A 13,934-nucleotide genomic window follows, 5' to 3' on the forward strand; every position below is an offset into this window, starting at 1 on the left:
ACGAGGTCAAGAGATCGAGACCATCCTGGTCAACATGGTGAAACCCCGTCTCTACTAAAAATACAAAAAATTAGCTGGGCATGGTGGTGCGTGCCTGTAGTCCCAGCTACTTAGGAGGCTGAGGCAGGAGAATTGCCTGAACCCAGGAGGCGGAGGTTGTGGTGAGCCGAGATCACGCCATTGCACTCCAGCCTGGGTAACAAGAGCGAAACTCCATCTCAAAAAACAAAAAACAAACAAAAAAACCCCCACGACAACAAACTATGGAGACCAAACCCAGGGTCCACAAAAGGGGCCTCTAGAGGCTGACAGGGCAGTCTAAATCCTAGCCATGCCCCTCCCAGCTGTGTGGCCCTGGACAAGCCCTGCAGCCTCCAGCATGTGTGGTCTGGACTTGGGTTCTTCATGTTCCCCCCAACCAACACCAGCCAGCCAGTTCCCTCGACTCCCATCCGATGGCAGCCTGGGAGCCCATCTGTCCCTGTTCTGCTGGGGCCACCAGGCACTGGTCCCTCCACCAGATGAGTGGCTGCTGTAGCGGACATTTAGATCTCAGCTGGGCACTGAAACAGGGAAGCCAGAGACGGCTTCCAGGATAGCAGGTGCTCCTCATCTGCTGGGAGCTCCCTGTTTGCTGGAGGGTCAAGGCAGATGTGAGGACAGTGTTCCACCCTTATCCTGCACCCCTCTTGGCTGAGGCCGCAGGCCAGACCCCCACCTGCCGGCCCTGCTCTTCCAACCCCGATCCCACGTGAGCAGGTGTCCCACGCACACACTTCTCAGGCACTTTTTATTTCTCGCGCTGTGCAGGGGGTTCCTTGTCCCAGATTTGTGGCCATGTGTCCAGGTGTCTGGTGGGCCGGGCCTGAGAGAGGAGGGCCCTGCCCCAGAGATACCCAGGCTGTCCCTGTTGACCTGTAAGGAGGTCTGACTTCAGGCTTTGCCCTTCTGGCCTGTGAGCAGTCCTGAGTCACAAGCTCCTGTTCTGTCACTCAGTGTGGGTAGTGCCAAGAGCAGCCTCCTGCAGCCAGCCCCTGGCGTCCGGAAGTGACAACCACATTCAAGTCTCCCTGGCACGTGAGGTCCGTGGTGCCCCTGTCTCATGTCCTGGCTCCAGCCAACAGCCCAGACCCCCATGGAAGGTTCCAGCATGTCCTCAAATGCACATCGGCCAGATGGCTGTCCCCTGGAGACACGTGTCACACAGGTGCAGATCAGGTAGCCCAAGTGTCCAAAACTCTCATGGAGGGTCCCAGCCCGCTGACTACCCCAAGCCAACCACGGCGGGAGTCTGAGCCTCAAGACGGGCAGTGGCCCGGTGGCCTCCGCTCTGACAGCTCACCTCCAGGTTACAAGGGAGACGGGCAGCGTTAATAGAAAACTGTACATACACATATAAAAACCATTTGGTCTTCCATTAAGGCTGTTACAGTTTAAAGTTACGTATACCACATACAAAGAAACAGTTAAACATACTCAAGGGGAGTGGGCAGCTGTGAGGCCACCTGCAGAGATGGGGCACTCCACGAGGGCACGTCGGCGATTTGGGGGCCGGGCGTGAGGGGGTCTGGCTCCAGCCGGCCTCTCCCTGCCTTGACTCTGCACTTGGGGCCGATGCCCACCTCACATTGCTCTTGAGCTTTTGATTCTGGATCCTTCTCTGAGGGCCAAACACGAGCTCTGCAGCTCTGGCGCTCAGCTCCGGCCCAGGGGTCCACCTCGGTCATGCGGACTGTCAGCTGTGGTCCTCAGCCATTGGCTTGGCCCGAGGCGGGGGGCAGGCAGTACATTGGGGGGTCCGAGTACCTCCGCTTGGCCCCAGGTAGCTGGCCGTCCTCGTCCAGTGGCTCCAGGGCGCCCTGTGATGGCAGGTCTGCCCCAGGTGCGATGTACACAGAATGTACCTGGTCCGGGCGGCGGGCAGGTGGCTCCCGGCGCCGCACTGGGGCAGCCGCCTCCCGGGCACCCGGTGCCCAGATGGGCAGGTGGGAGGGCAGGCCTGGTGGGAGCTTGATGTTGGCCGTGGGCATGATGGGGGTCCGCCGGGGGGTCTTCGCTCTGACTGTTACGAAGGACGACGGCCTTCGACGTGGAGGGGCGGCCACGGTGGGGAGGGGGCTCGGGGCGGGCGCGCCGGGGCAAGGGAGAGCAGGCGCAGGGGGCCCTTTTGAGAGACAGATGGCAGGGTTACTGCAGCTTTGGGGCCAGCAGCCAGAGGACCCTTGCCCTGGGGCCTGCTGGGATGTACGGGAAGGAGAAAAGCAGACGCTACCTTAATACTGACCTTCCGAGGCCCCCCGCCCGGCCCGCTCCTCCAGCAGGCTCTCGGTGCTGACCGATGTCTCTGAGTCCAGGTTCTCCTCATCTGAGCCCCTTGGGTCCAGCTCCGGCAACCGGTAGGTGATGTCCTCCCTGGGGGGAAAGGGTCTTGGTGTCCAAGGCCACCCCACCAAAAGTGCCAGGCCAGTGTGGAACAGAGCAGGCTGTCCTGCTCGTAAGGTGACTCCCTGTCACCAACCTCCCACACCCCAAGCACATCTGACTTGAAACACTCCGGGATTCCTGAAACTCATCAGGCAAGGGTGTCAGGCCTGCGGCCCCCAACACTGAGCCACCAATACGTTCCTGCCTCGGGTACTCTGTAAATTCGGTTCGCTCAGCCTGGAGCACTGCTCCCTGTTCCTAGTTCCTAACACTAAGGCGGCAAAGCAAACTGGGCACACCTGTTCTCCTGGTATTAATTTTTTTTTTGAGACGGAGTTTCACCCTTGTTGCCCAGGCTGGAGTGCAATAGCGTGATCTCAGCTCACTGCAACTTCCGCCTCCTGGGTTCAGGCAATTCTCCTGCCTCAGCCTCCTGAGTAGCTGGGATTACAGGCACGTGCCACCATGCCCAGCTGATTTTTTGTATTTTTAGTAGAGACGGGGTTTCACCATGTTGACCAAGATGGTCTCGATCTCTTGACCTCGTGATCCACCCGCCTCGGCCTCCCAAAGTGCTGGGATTACAGGCGTGAGCCACCGCGCCCGGCAACTTTCTTTTTTTTTTTTAAGTGATGGGGGACTTGTTGCCCAGGCTGGCTGGCTGGCTGGCTGGGTTCATTCATTCATTCGAGATGGAGTCTCACTCTTTTGCCCAGGCTGGAGTGCAGTGCCGTGATCTCAGCTCACTGCAACCTCTGCCTCCTGGGTTCAAGTGATCTGTCCCTGCCTGCACGGCCAGGTGGCCACAGTCAGGCTGCTTGTGGCCAACGGTGTGGTGGGAGTGGGTGGGGGAACTGGGGAGGCCCCTCCCTGCTACCCAGCCTCCCGAGTAGCTGGGATTACGGGCATGCGCCACTATACCCGGCTAATTTTGTATTTTTTTTGTAGAGACGGGGTTTCTCCATGTTGGTTAGGCTAGTCTCAAACCTCATGATCTGCCTGCCTTGGCCTCCCAAAGCGCTGGATTGAGCCACGGAGCCCGGCCCCAGCATTAATTTTTAATGGTGCCTCTTTCACACTGACACCTCGATTGGGTGATGAGTCACCCTAGCTAAGATCAACTTTAAAGAAAAAGTTGGGACATTGCATGTCACTCCTCTCCCCCGTGGGCCACTGTGGTCAAGCATGGTGTTTAAGCAGAGCCTGCATGGTGTATTCTTGGTGGAGTTCAAGGACACTGCCGTCCCGTGCAGTATTGTTTGCCCTGGTCCCCGGGTGTGGAGGCTCATCCCTATTATCCCAGCACTTTGGGAGCCCAAGGCAGGAGGACTGCTTGAGCCCAGGAGTTTAAATCCAGCTTGGGCCAGGCGCTGTGGCTCACGCCTGTAATCCCAGCTCTTAGGGAGGCAGAGGCGGGAGGATAGCTTGAGCCCAGGAGTTCAAGACCTGTCTGGGCAATACAGCGAGACCCCGTTCTCCACAAAAATGAAAAAAACAAAAAGACAAAAAAAAATAATAATAAATCCAGTTTGGGCAACATAGGCAGACCCCGTCTCTACAAAAAAATAAAAAAAATTAGCCAGGCCTGGTGGTGTGCGCCTGTGGTTCTGGCTACTGGGGGGGCTGAGGTGGGAGGACCCCTTGAGCCTAGGGGATTGTGGCTGCCGTGAACCATGATCCCACCACTGCAATCCAGCCTGGGTGACAGAGCATGATCCTGTGTCAAAAATAGAGGCCAAGCACGGTGGCTCACGCCTGTAATCCCAGCACTTTGGGAGGCCAAGGCAGGTCAATCACTTGAGATCAGGAGTTGAAGATCAGCCTGGTCAACGTGGTGCAACCCTGTCTCTGCTAAAAACACAAAATTAGCAGGGTGTGATGGCGGGTGCCTGTAATTCCAGCTACTTGGAGGCTGAGGCACAGAATTGCTTGAAGCCAGGAGGCAGAGAATACCGTGAGCCGATATAGCGCCACTGCACTTCCAGCCTGGGTGATAGAGCGAGACTCCATCTTAAAAAAAAAAAAAGTATTGTAATCCCAGCACTTTGGGAGGCCGAGGCGGGTGGATCACGAGGTCGAGAGATCGAGACCATCCTGGTCAACACGGTGAAACCCTGTCTCTACTAAAAATACAAAACATTAGCTGGGCATGGTGGTGCGTGCCTGTAATCCCAGCTACTCAGGAGGCTGAGGCAGGAGAACTGCCTGAACCCAGGAGGCGGAGGTTGCGGTGAGCCGAGATCGCGCCATTGCACTCAAGCCTGGGTAACAAGAGCGAAACTCCGTCTCAAAAAAAAAAAAAGTATGCTTGCCCAGTGTTAGGGATGACAGGACCAAACCTAGCGAGGCCAAGTGGACCACTAGGGACGGCACCTGCTCTCCAGCTTGCCCTAAACATGGAGGATTGAGGGAAGGGGACAGGGCCACTTGCTTCTCCTCCTTGATGGACTGGATGCGTTCAATGAGAATCTCCTTCTCCCGGTCCTCGTCGCCACCAGCCGCCTCCTCCTCCAGCAGCACCTCCAGCTCCTCCCCCTGGTTCTCCCGGGCCTTGGGACTCTTGTTCTGAAACAAAGAAGCAGGGGGTCCAACTGACACTTCCGGGTGGGCAAAGTTAGTGCTGGAGGTGAGCGCAGATTGCAGGAGGTTAGTTCTGATGTGCACGTGCTGGGCTCTTAGTGAGACTTCTCTAGGAATCCCACGGGATAGGTCATGTGACCGATTAGTCATCCTCAGCGCAGAAGGTCAGCAGGCAAGGGATGTCCCTAGCATGCACTTCTGGAAGGTTAGGACAGGCTCCGTCTATCCTACGAGGAGTCCAGGGCCCCAGGGAACCCCAGCATGCACTGCACCGGGAGACATGCACCGTGGGCCCCCCGCACGCGTACATACCAGGACTCCCTCATAGGGAGATGAAAACCCCAGTTTGAGAGGCCATGGCTGGGAGAGAGATGAACACAGGGTGACCACATGGGCCGAGACAGACATAGGCATGAGCTGGGGACACATCCAACGACCCGCACCAAGATGGGGGGGGAGTCCCTGGTTCCCACAGGAGCCCAGAACCTGCTCTCCACTAACGTACCCCTGCACTGTGGGCCTGATTCTTCTGCTATGAGAACATTTCCCTGTGGGGAGGGCCCAGGTCAGAAGGGACAAGGCTGGACTAATGACCTGAACCACCAGCAAGTGGCCAACCGGCCCCGCTACCTGCCCCATCTAGAGGGACACGATTGGAATGAGGCTGAGCGAAGACCATGGTCTTTGTTCAAGGCAGGAGGTCTGTCCCGGCCTGCATGGCCAGGTGGCCCCGGCCAGGCTGCTTGTGGCAAACCGTGTGGCGGGAGTAGGCGGGGAACTGGGAAAGGAGGCCCCAGACCACACCCACTGCCCAGTCCCACCCTCGGCATGGGAGGTCCTGCCCACCCAAGGCCCCTCCCACCAAGACCCCGCCCACCAGCCTTCCCAGCAACAAAGCCCAGCTCAGCACCAGAGACCCTGCTCACCAAACGAGGCCCCGCCCCCTCGATCACCGATACTCACAGCATTTTGTCGAAGAAGCGACAGCCTGCGGAAGGCGATACTCTCTGCAGCCTCCAGTTGGCTGATCTCTTCCATCTTCACCTTGTATTTCCTCATCTGCTCCTTGATCAGCATTTCCACGCACCTGCAGAGAAGGCCCACGGGAAGAAGTGACTCAGTTACGGCTCTGAGGACGTTTGACATCCAGGGAGGTGCTAGCTGGTACCTGGGGGGCAGTGGCTGAAGCCCAGAGACCAAGCAGTGCCTGGGACACGGCTGTGTGACCTTCGGCAGCTCACTCTACCTCTCTAAGCTCAATGCAACCTCCGCCCCCTGGGTTCAAGCAATTCTCCTGCCTCAGCCTCCTGAATAGTTGGGATTACAGATGCCTGTCACCACATTTGGATAATATATACACGCACACACACACACACACATATATATATCCATATATATACTTACTTTAATTTTTTTTTTTAGCTGGAGTCTCACTCTGTCACCGAGGCTGGAGTGCACTGGCACGATCTCAGCTTACTGCAGCCTCTGCCTCCCAGGGAACTGACATTATAGGCACGTGCCACCATGCCCGGCTAAGTTTTTTTTTTTTTAGATGGAGTTTCATTCTTGTTGCCCAAGCTGGAGTGCCATGGCACGATCTTGGCTCATTGTGACCTCTGCCTCCCGGGTTCAAGTGATTCTCCTGCCTCAGCCTCCCGAGTAGCTGGGATTACAGGCATGTGCCACCAGGCCTGGCTAATTTTTTGTATTTTTAGTAGAGATGGAGTTACTCCATGTTGGTCAGGCTGGTGTTGGAACTCCTGACCTCAGGTGATCTGCCCACCTCGGCCTCCCAAAGTGTTGGGATTATAGGCATGAGCCACTGCACTCGGCCTAATTTTTGTATTTTTAATAGAGACAGGGTTTCACCATGTTGGCCAGGCTCGAACTCTTAACCTCAAGTGATCCACCCACCTCAGCCTCCCAAATTGCTGGGATTACTGGCATGAGCTACCGTGCCCGGGCTAATTTTTTTTTTTTTTTGAGACGGAGTTTCACTCTTGTTACCCAGGCTGGAGTGCAATGGCACGATCTCGGCTCACCGCAACCTCCGCCTCCTGGGTTCAGGCAATTCTCCTGCCTCAGCCTCCTGAGTAGCTGGGATTACAGGCACGCGCCACCATGCCCAGCTAATGTTTTGTATTTTTAGCAGAGACGGGGTTTCACCATGTTGACCAGGATGGTCTCGATCTCTTGACCTCGTGATCCACCCGCCTCGGCCTCCCAAAGTGCTGGGATTACTGGCATGAGCCACCGCGCCCGGGCTAATTTTTAAGTCTTCTGTAGAGACAGGGTCTCACTACGTCGCCCAGGCTGGTCTCAAACTCCTGGCCTCAAGTGATCCTCTTGCCTTAGTCCCAAAATAGCTGGGACTACAGGTGTGATCCGTTGCACTTGGCTCTGGACTTTTCTGACACATTGATGTACACAGCGTATGGAGCTGTCGTGGGGTCCCCGGTGGGGCTGCCCTGAGCTTGCCTCTGGGGCGGGGCGGGCACTCACGTGGTGATCTTGAGGACATCCTTCATGCTGGTCAGCGGGTCGGAGCTGTCGGGGCAGCGCAGGAGGCAGGGTGCGAAGATGATGGCCAGCGCCCCGGGCGACATGCGGTTGACTTCCTCCAGCAGGGCCACCCTGCACAGCCACTGGCAGTTAGGGGACGGCTGTGGCTGAGGGAGGGAGGGCCCAGGGAGCCCTGAGACTGAACTTCTGAGCCCTGGGGTGGCTATTGGGACAGCGGTGCCGCAGCCCAGCACTGGGAAATGCTTCTGAAGCACAGAGAGGTGACTCAAGGGACCCAGGCGGCCCAGCAGCCCAGTGGGCATGGCCCTCTCCCACAACCCCGGCAGTGGTCCTCGAAACCACCACAGAATGCCAGCCCGGGTCCTACTGGGACATGCTGCCTTGGGGGTTCCCAATGCGGACCCCAACCCCACAGAGGGCAGGTGGGAGGCACTTGCTTGACAAGGTGGAAGATGAGTCTCTCCAGGGAGTTGTGATTGGCTTGTGGAAGGTGCTCCAGGACAGCGTAGATGGCAGCCAGCTGCTCCTGCTTCTCCGGCAGCTCTGTCGGGGATGGGGTTTGAGGGCGTCGGCTCCCAAGGGTCCCCAAGGTGCCTGTGGTCCCCACCCACACGACCTGAGATACATGGGTGCCACCCACCGTGTGGTGCCCAGGCAAGAATGGATGGCTATGGTGGTGTCTCGGACCCACCCCACACTGGGGACCTGCATTGGCTGGGCTGACTGCTTCTGGCCTCCGTTTCTCAGCTTGTGAACCAGGTGGTCCCGCCTCCCTGGCTGGCCACAGTGAGTGCTGCACCCTGACCGGGGCTGCCTGCTGCCGCCCGCACCACCGTGGGGCTCACCGACGGCTCGGAGGAAGTCGCCGTACTGTGCGAAGGTCATGAGGGGCTCCGGCAGCTCCCGCAGCCACTGCTTCAACACCCCCGTGATGGCGTGGATGGGGAAGTTCTCCAGCTTGACTGCTGCAGGGTCTGGGAGGTGGGCGGGGTGGGACTGATGAGTGGCATGCTGGCGGGACGGCTGAACCAGGGGCCTGGCACTGTGCCCACCTACCCGCAGCACCCACCTGTTTGCAGCGCCTGCCTGAGCTCCCGAGTGCGGTTGGCGGCGCCCGACTTGCGGTAGAGGCCCTCGGTGTACAGGCCATGCATCTCCACGTGTTCCAGGAGCTTCTCCAGCACGATGGGCACCGAGGCCTTGTCGCTGGTCAGGCTGTCCACGCACACGCCGAAGTGGCCCGGCTCAGCGCCCGACTCGCCCTGCGGTGCCGGGGGTCAGGTCTGGGGCTGGTTGTCTTCCTCTCCGGCCGTCTCTGGGGGTCCCTCCCTCCTGGTCCCACACCAGGCCCTCGGGGCTTCCTGTGCATGTTCTGTCCCTCCCTGTCCCCTTCTGCATGGCTGTCAGGGATACGGGGCTGCAGAGATCAGCTGAGGCCAGTGTGGCAGCCTGACTCTTGCTGCACCCCTAGCACTCAGGACCCCACTGTCCTTATGCACAGAGTTGAGGGGCCTCCTTCTGCGTGGCTCAGGGCTCTCTCAGGAGCAAGGATAAGCAGGGCTGGGGGAGCTGAGACACAGGCACAAATCTGGGCCCTGCCTGGGGGCTTCAAGGGGTTTGGATAGAACCAGGGACAAGGGAGTGTTCTGCAGAACCAGAGACCACAGCCGACCCCTGCTGGCTGCCCAATGCCTCGCTTGGCCCTCATACCAAGCACCACGTCCCTGTGCACCTGGCCCTGAGTGGAGTGTCATTCTAGAAAGTTCCAGGCCTCGAGCACTCACCTTCCTCCCGTAGGTGTAGGAGCAGTGGCTCTGAATCTTGTGCACGCACTTCTTGTGGCAGGTCATTTTACACACTAGGAGGTCACAGGGTGGGAGTCACAGAGGGTGCTGGGGACCCCAGGTTCCTGGAGCCGCCCACCCAGCTGGCTGGGGACCGCAGACTGCCTTCTTATTTATTTTTGAGACGGAGTTTCGCTCTTGTCACTGAGGCTGGAGTGCAATGGCACGATCTTGGCTCACCACAACCTCCATCTCCCGGGTTTAAGCAATTCTCCTGCCTTAGCCTACCAAGTAGCTGGGATTACAGGCATGCGCCACCACGCCCAGCTAATTTTATATTTTCAGTAGAGACAGGGTTTCTCCATGTTGGTCAGGCTGGTCTCGAACTCCCAACCTCAGGTGATCTGCCTGCCTTGGCCTCCCAAAGTGCTGGGATTACAGGCGTGAGTCACCACGCCCGGCCCGGACTGCCTTCTTTTTGATTTCCTTTTTTTTTTTAATTTTTGAGACAAAGTCTCACTGTTGCCCACGCTGGAGTGCTGTGGTGCAATCTTGGGGCTCACTGCAGCCTCCACCTCCCAGGTTCAAGTGATTCTCCTGCCTCAGCCTCTTGAGTAGCTGGGATTACAGGTGCCTGCCACCATGCCCAGCTAATTTTTATATTTTTAGTAGAGATGGGGTTTCACCATGTTGGCCAGGATGGTCTCAATCTCCTGACCTCAACTGACCTGCCCACCTCGGCCTCCCAAAGTGCTGGGATTACAGGTATGAGCAACTGGGCCCGGGCCTGAAGATCTCTTGAGCAGTGAGGGGTGGTGGGGGACGTGGAGGGGTTTGGGGCCTGGGGGAGCTACTCACCGCTGCAAAGCAGGGCCTTGTCCATGAGCCAGATGTAGGAGAGGCACTGCTCGCACGACTGCGGGATGCTCACCTGATAGCTGGCGAACACGTGCCCGTTGTGCTCCTGGACCTGTGAGGCCAGAGGAAGGTGCTGAGCGGGGGAAGGGGAAAGCAGCCCTCCCTGGCCACTGGTGGATAATGGTCCACGGGATCTCAGGGGTGGGTCGGCTATTCAAGACTACAGCTGCTTGTGTACTGGGGGAGAAAACCCACTTGCACGTATACACACACACATCCACGTGCACATCGGCCCATGTACACGCTGACACTGACACCCACGTGCATGCTCCCGCCAACGCTCGCCTGCTTAGCTCTCACCCACGTGCAGCCTACTCACAGCGCGCTCCTGCTTCCGCTTCTTCTTCTGAGCTTTGCTCTGCTGTGACGGACAAGGAGGAGGTCAGCAGGGAGGAGAAGAGGCCCTGGGATGAGCCCCAACCCACCCCTGGCACCCCATACCCAGGCGTCTGGGTACCTTTAGCCTTTCCGTGCCTGGAGTGGCATCATTGTCCCTATTGCCCCCCAATTCAGACACCCCAGACCCAGAAATGAGTCCCTGTGTGTCGGGGGGGTGGGGAGGGTGCAGGGCTCCCCACCAGGAGGTAGGGATGGCGCAAATGGGCGTGACATGGTATAGGTGGGTGTGGCATGTGCTCATGGCAAGACACGGGTCAGTGTAGCATGTTGTATGTCATAGGTGTGGCATGTCATAGGTGGGCATGGGGTATCTGATCATGGCATGGCACAAGTGGGTGTGGTGTGGGCAGTGCATGGGTGGGTGTGGCATGTCATAGGTGAGTGTGGCATAAGATCATGGGGAGGCATGGGTGAGTGTGGCCAGTCAGGTGGGTGTGGCAAAATGATAATGGCATGGCATGGTGGGCGTGGCATGTCATAGGCAGGGCACAAGATCATGGAGACGCATGGGTGGGCGTGGCTAGTCATAGGTGGGTGTGGCATAAGATCATGGGGAGGCATGGGTGGGTGTGGCCAGTCAGGTGGGCATGGCAAAGTGATAATAGCATGCCATGGTGGGCGTGGCATGCCACAGGTGGGCGTGGCATGCTTGGGCTGCCCACCTTCACTGTCTCGAAGTCATTCTTGGTGTAGCCGCGGGTGAATTCATCTAGCAGCGACTGGAAGAGGTTGAGGACCAGGTTGGTGTCCTTCTCACCCCGCTCGGTGGCCAGGTTGCTGACGACGATCTGGTAGTTCTCCATCAGATCCTTGTAGCCCACGTGGATTTTCCCATTCTGTGGGAATGCCAGGCATCACCCTGAGGGCCTGGGCGAGGGGCGGACAGAAATGACAGGTCGGGGGAGGGCATCGGAAAAGCTGAGGGCCGGGCCACCACGTACCGGGACGGAGTACATGGTTTTGATATTGCTCCTGAACTTCTCGGTGGCCTCGATGAACAAGCTCTCGATGGGCGTCTTCTGGGAACGGAGGTCATTTATCTGGAAGGAGAGAGCAGCTGACTCTGCGTGCCTCAGGCCTGGGGACCTGCGTGCCCGAGGAGGTTCCCAGGGGTCACTTCTTCACTTCTGTCCTCTCTAAGTCATCCCCTTGGCTCTTGGGATAAAATCCAGCTCCTCTGGCCAAGCCTGATGTCTCATCGTTTCAACCCAGAGTTAAAGCTACTGACATTGAGGACAGGACTATTCTCCACAGCGGGGTCTGCCCTGTGCACCACAGCGGGTTAAGCAGCATCCCTGGCCTCTGCCCAGCAGATGCCAACAGCACCCTCCCCCCAGGTGGTGAATAACCCCAAATGTCCCCAGACATTGCCAGTGTTCCCTGGAGGACAGAATGCCCCCTAGATGAGAGCTACAGGTCAGTTCAGGTCCTTTCCGCTGCCCCACACAGGGGTTCAGTACCCAACCATACCCTAGGACGCGGAGGCCTTGAATGGCCTGGTCATTTCAAGATGCCTCTACTCCTAGGAGGGTTTCCTGATCCTTCTGTGTCCCCATCGGCCCCATGTGCAGCTCCCAAATGGAGCTCTATCTGTTGCAAGATTGCCCACCCTCCACCCCCATAGGGTATAACCCTCCTGAGGGCAGCCACAGCCTGTTCGCCTCCACTTCTCTTGCACACTGTGCTTCATCAATCTTTGCTTTGACACCATGTGCCTTATTATTTTTCTGAGCCAGGGTCTTGTTCTGTCACCCGGGCTGGAGTGCAGTGGTGCGTTCATGGCTCATGGTTCCTTGACCTGGGCTCAAGCGATCCTCCTGCGTCAGCCTCCCCAGGAGCTGGGACTACAGGTTTGCACCATCACACCAGTGGATTTTTAAACCTTTTGTAGAGATGGGGTCTCTCTGTTGCCCAGGCTGGTTTTGAACTTCTGGGCCAAAGTGATTCTCCCACCTTGGCCTCCCAGGGTGCTGAGATGACAGGCATAAACCACTGTCCCCGGCCTGAACTTTGTATTCTTTTTATTTTTTAAATTTTTGTTTGAGATGGAGTGCTTCTCTATCACCCAGGCTGGAATGAAGTAGCGCCATCTCAGTTCACTGCAACCTCTGCCTCCTGGGTTCAAGCGATTCTCCTGCCTGAACCTCCCGAGTAGCTGAGACTACAGGTGCGTGCCACCACACCCGGCTAGCTTTTTGTATTTTTAGTAGAGACAGTGTTTCACCATGTTGGCCAGGATGGTCTCAATCTCCTGACGTCATGATACGCCCGCCTTGGCCTCCCAAAGTGCTGGGATTACAGGCGTGAGCCACCGCACTCGCCCTGACTTGGTATTCTTGACCTGATAAGCCCTGGGGTGTGTTTCAGAAAACACTGGCTGGCTGTGATGGTTGCCCTGGGTGCCCAGCCTCGTGCCCCTGGCCCTTGCCTAGCGGTCCTACCTTATTCAGTAGGAACTCGTCCAGGTACTTGAGCTCATTGGCATTGGTGATCTGGCGGAATACCGATTCCCGCCACTTCTCTGACACCGTGATTTTCCCAATCTTGACGTTTCGGTTCTTCTTCCCTTTGCTTCCGGGTTCCTTGGTGCGCTTCTCACCTGCAGTGTGGCGGTGCTGGTTTCCAGAGGGGACTGTGGGGGGACAGGAAGCAGCCGGTGAGAGCGGGTTCGGGGGAGGATGCAGAAGACCTTTTATGGCACGCCTTTATCCAGAGCCAGAAACCCCCGGCTCTGAGCCTAGGGCTTGGCCCACAGCCAACTCACGGCTTGGTCTGGGGACACTGAATGTCCCCAGGGGCACTGGTGGCTCTGCTTTCTGTCCCTGAGGCTGCAGGTGACCAACCTTCCAGGCTCTTCTTCATGGTGGTGGCTTCCGGCACCACGTGCCCAGACACTGCATTCTCCAGCTCCTCTGCACCCTCCAGGCTGTATTTTTTATCCTTGGTTTTATGCAGAAAAAGCCTCTTAAACGTGGATCTGCAGGAGAAAGTACGTGACTTATTTCAAGTCTGAAAAGAACATGGGCCAGGCGCGGTGGCTCAAGCCTGTAATCCCAGCACTTTGGGAGGCCGAGGCGGGTGGATCACGAGGTCAAGAGATCGAGACCATCCTGGTCAACATGGTGAAACCCCGTCTCTACTAAAAATACAAAACATTAGCTGGGCATGGTGGCGCGTGCCTGTAATCCCAGCTACTCAGGAGGCTGAGGCAGGAGAATTGCCTGAACCCAGGAGACGGAGGTTGCGGTGAGCCGAGATCGTGCCATTGCACTCCAGCCTGGGTAACAAGAGCGAAACTCCGTCTCA

At 57.6% G+C, this 13,934-nt stretch overlaps 1 protein-coding gene across 1 annotated transcript in view; it reads right to left on the reverse strand.

The window, feature by feature from the left end:
• Window positions 1–771: 771 nt before the first annotated feature.
• Window positions 772–13,934, reverse strand: part of MYO9B (myosin IXB) — a 129,778-nt gene continuing 116,615 nt past the window's right edge. The window contains exons 24-39 of the mRNA XM_032268719.1: window positions 13,472–13,605; window positions 13,070–13,260; window positions 11,570–11,668; window positions 11,291–11,464; window positions 10,549–10,590; window positions 10,170–10,281; window positions 9,312–9,385; window positions 8,597–8,789; window positions 8,373–8,501; window positions 7,965–8,070; window positions 7,507–7,638; window positions 5,968–6,091; window positions 5,317–5,364; window positions 4,856–4,989; window positions 2,285–2,412; window positions 772–2,164 (exon numbers count right to left, since the gene is read on the reverse strand). Coding sequence (XP_032124610.1) covers window positions 1,749–2,164; window positions 2,285–2,412; window positions 4,856–4,989; window positions 5,317–5,364; window positions 5,968–6,091; window positions 7,507–7,638; window positions 7,965–8,070; window positions 8,373–8,501; window positions 8,597–8,789; window positions 9,312–9,385; window positions 10,170–10,281; window positions 10,549–10,590; window positions 11,291–11,464; window positions 11,570–11,668; window positions 13,070–13,260; window positions 13,472–13,605 — 2,236 coding nt within the window. The 3' untranslated portion in view covers window positions 772–1,748. The remainder of the gene's footprint in view (window positions 2,165–2,284; window positions 2,413–4,855; window positions 4,990–5,316; window positions 5,365–5,967; window positions 6,092–7,506; window positions 7,639–7,964; window positions 8,071–8,372; window positions 8,502–8,596; window positions 8,790–9,311; window positions 9,386–10,169; window positions 10,282–10,548; window positions 10,591–11,290; window positions 11,465–11,569; window positions 11,669–13,069; window positions 13,261–13,471; window positions 13,606–13,934) is intronic.

Source organism: Sapajus apella, unplaced genomic scaffold, assembly GCF_009761245.1.
Source record: "Sapajus apella isolate SASKATOON/1434 unplaced genomic scaffold, GSC_monkey_1.0 scaffold185, whole genome shotgun sequence".
NCBI classification, from domain to species: Eukaryota; Metazoa; Chordata; class Mammalia; order Primates; family Cebidae; genus Sapajus; species Sapajus apella.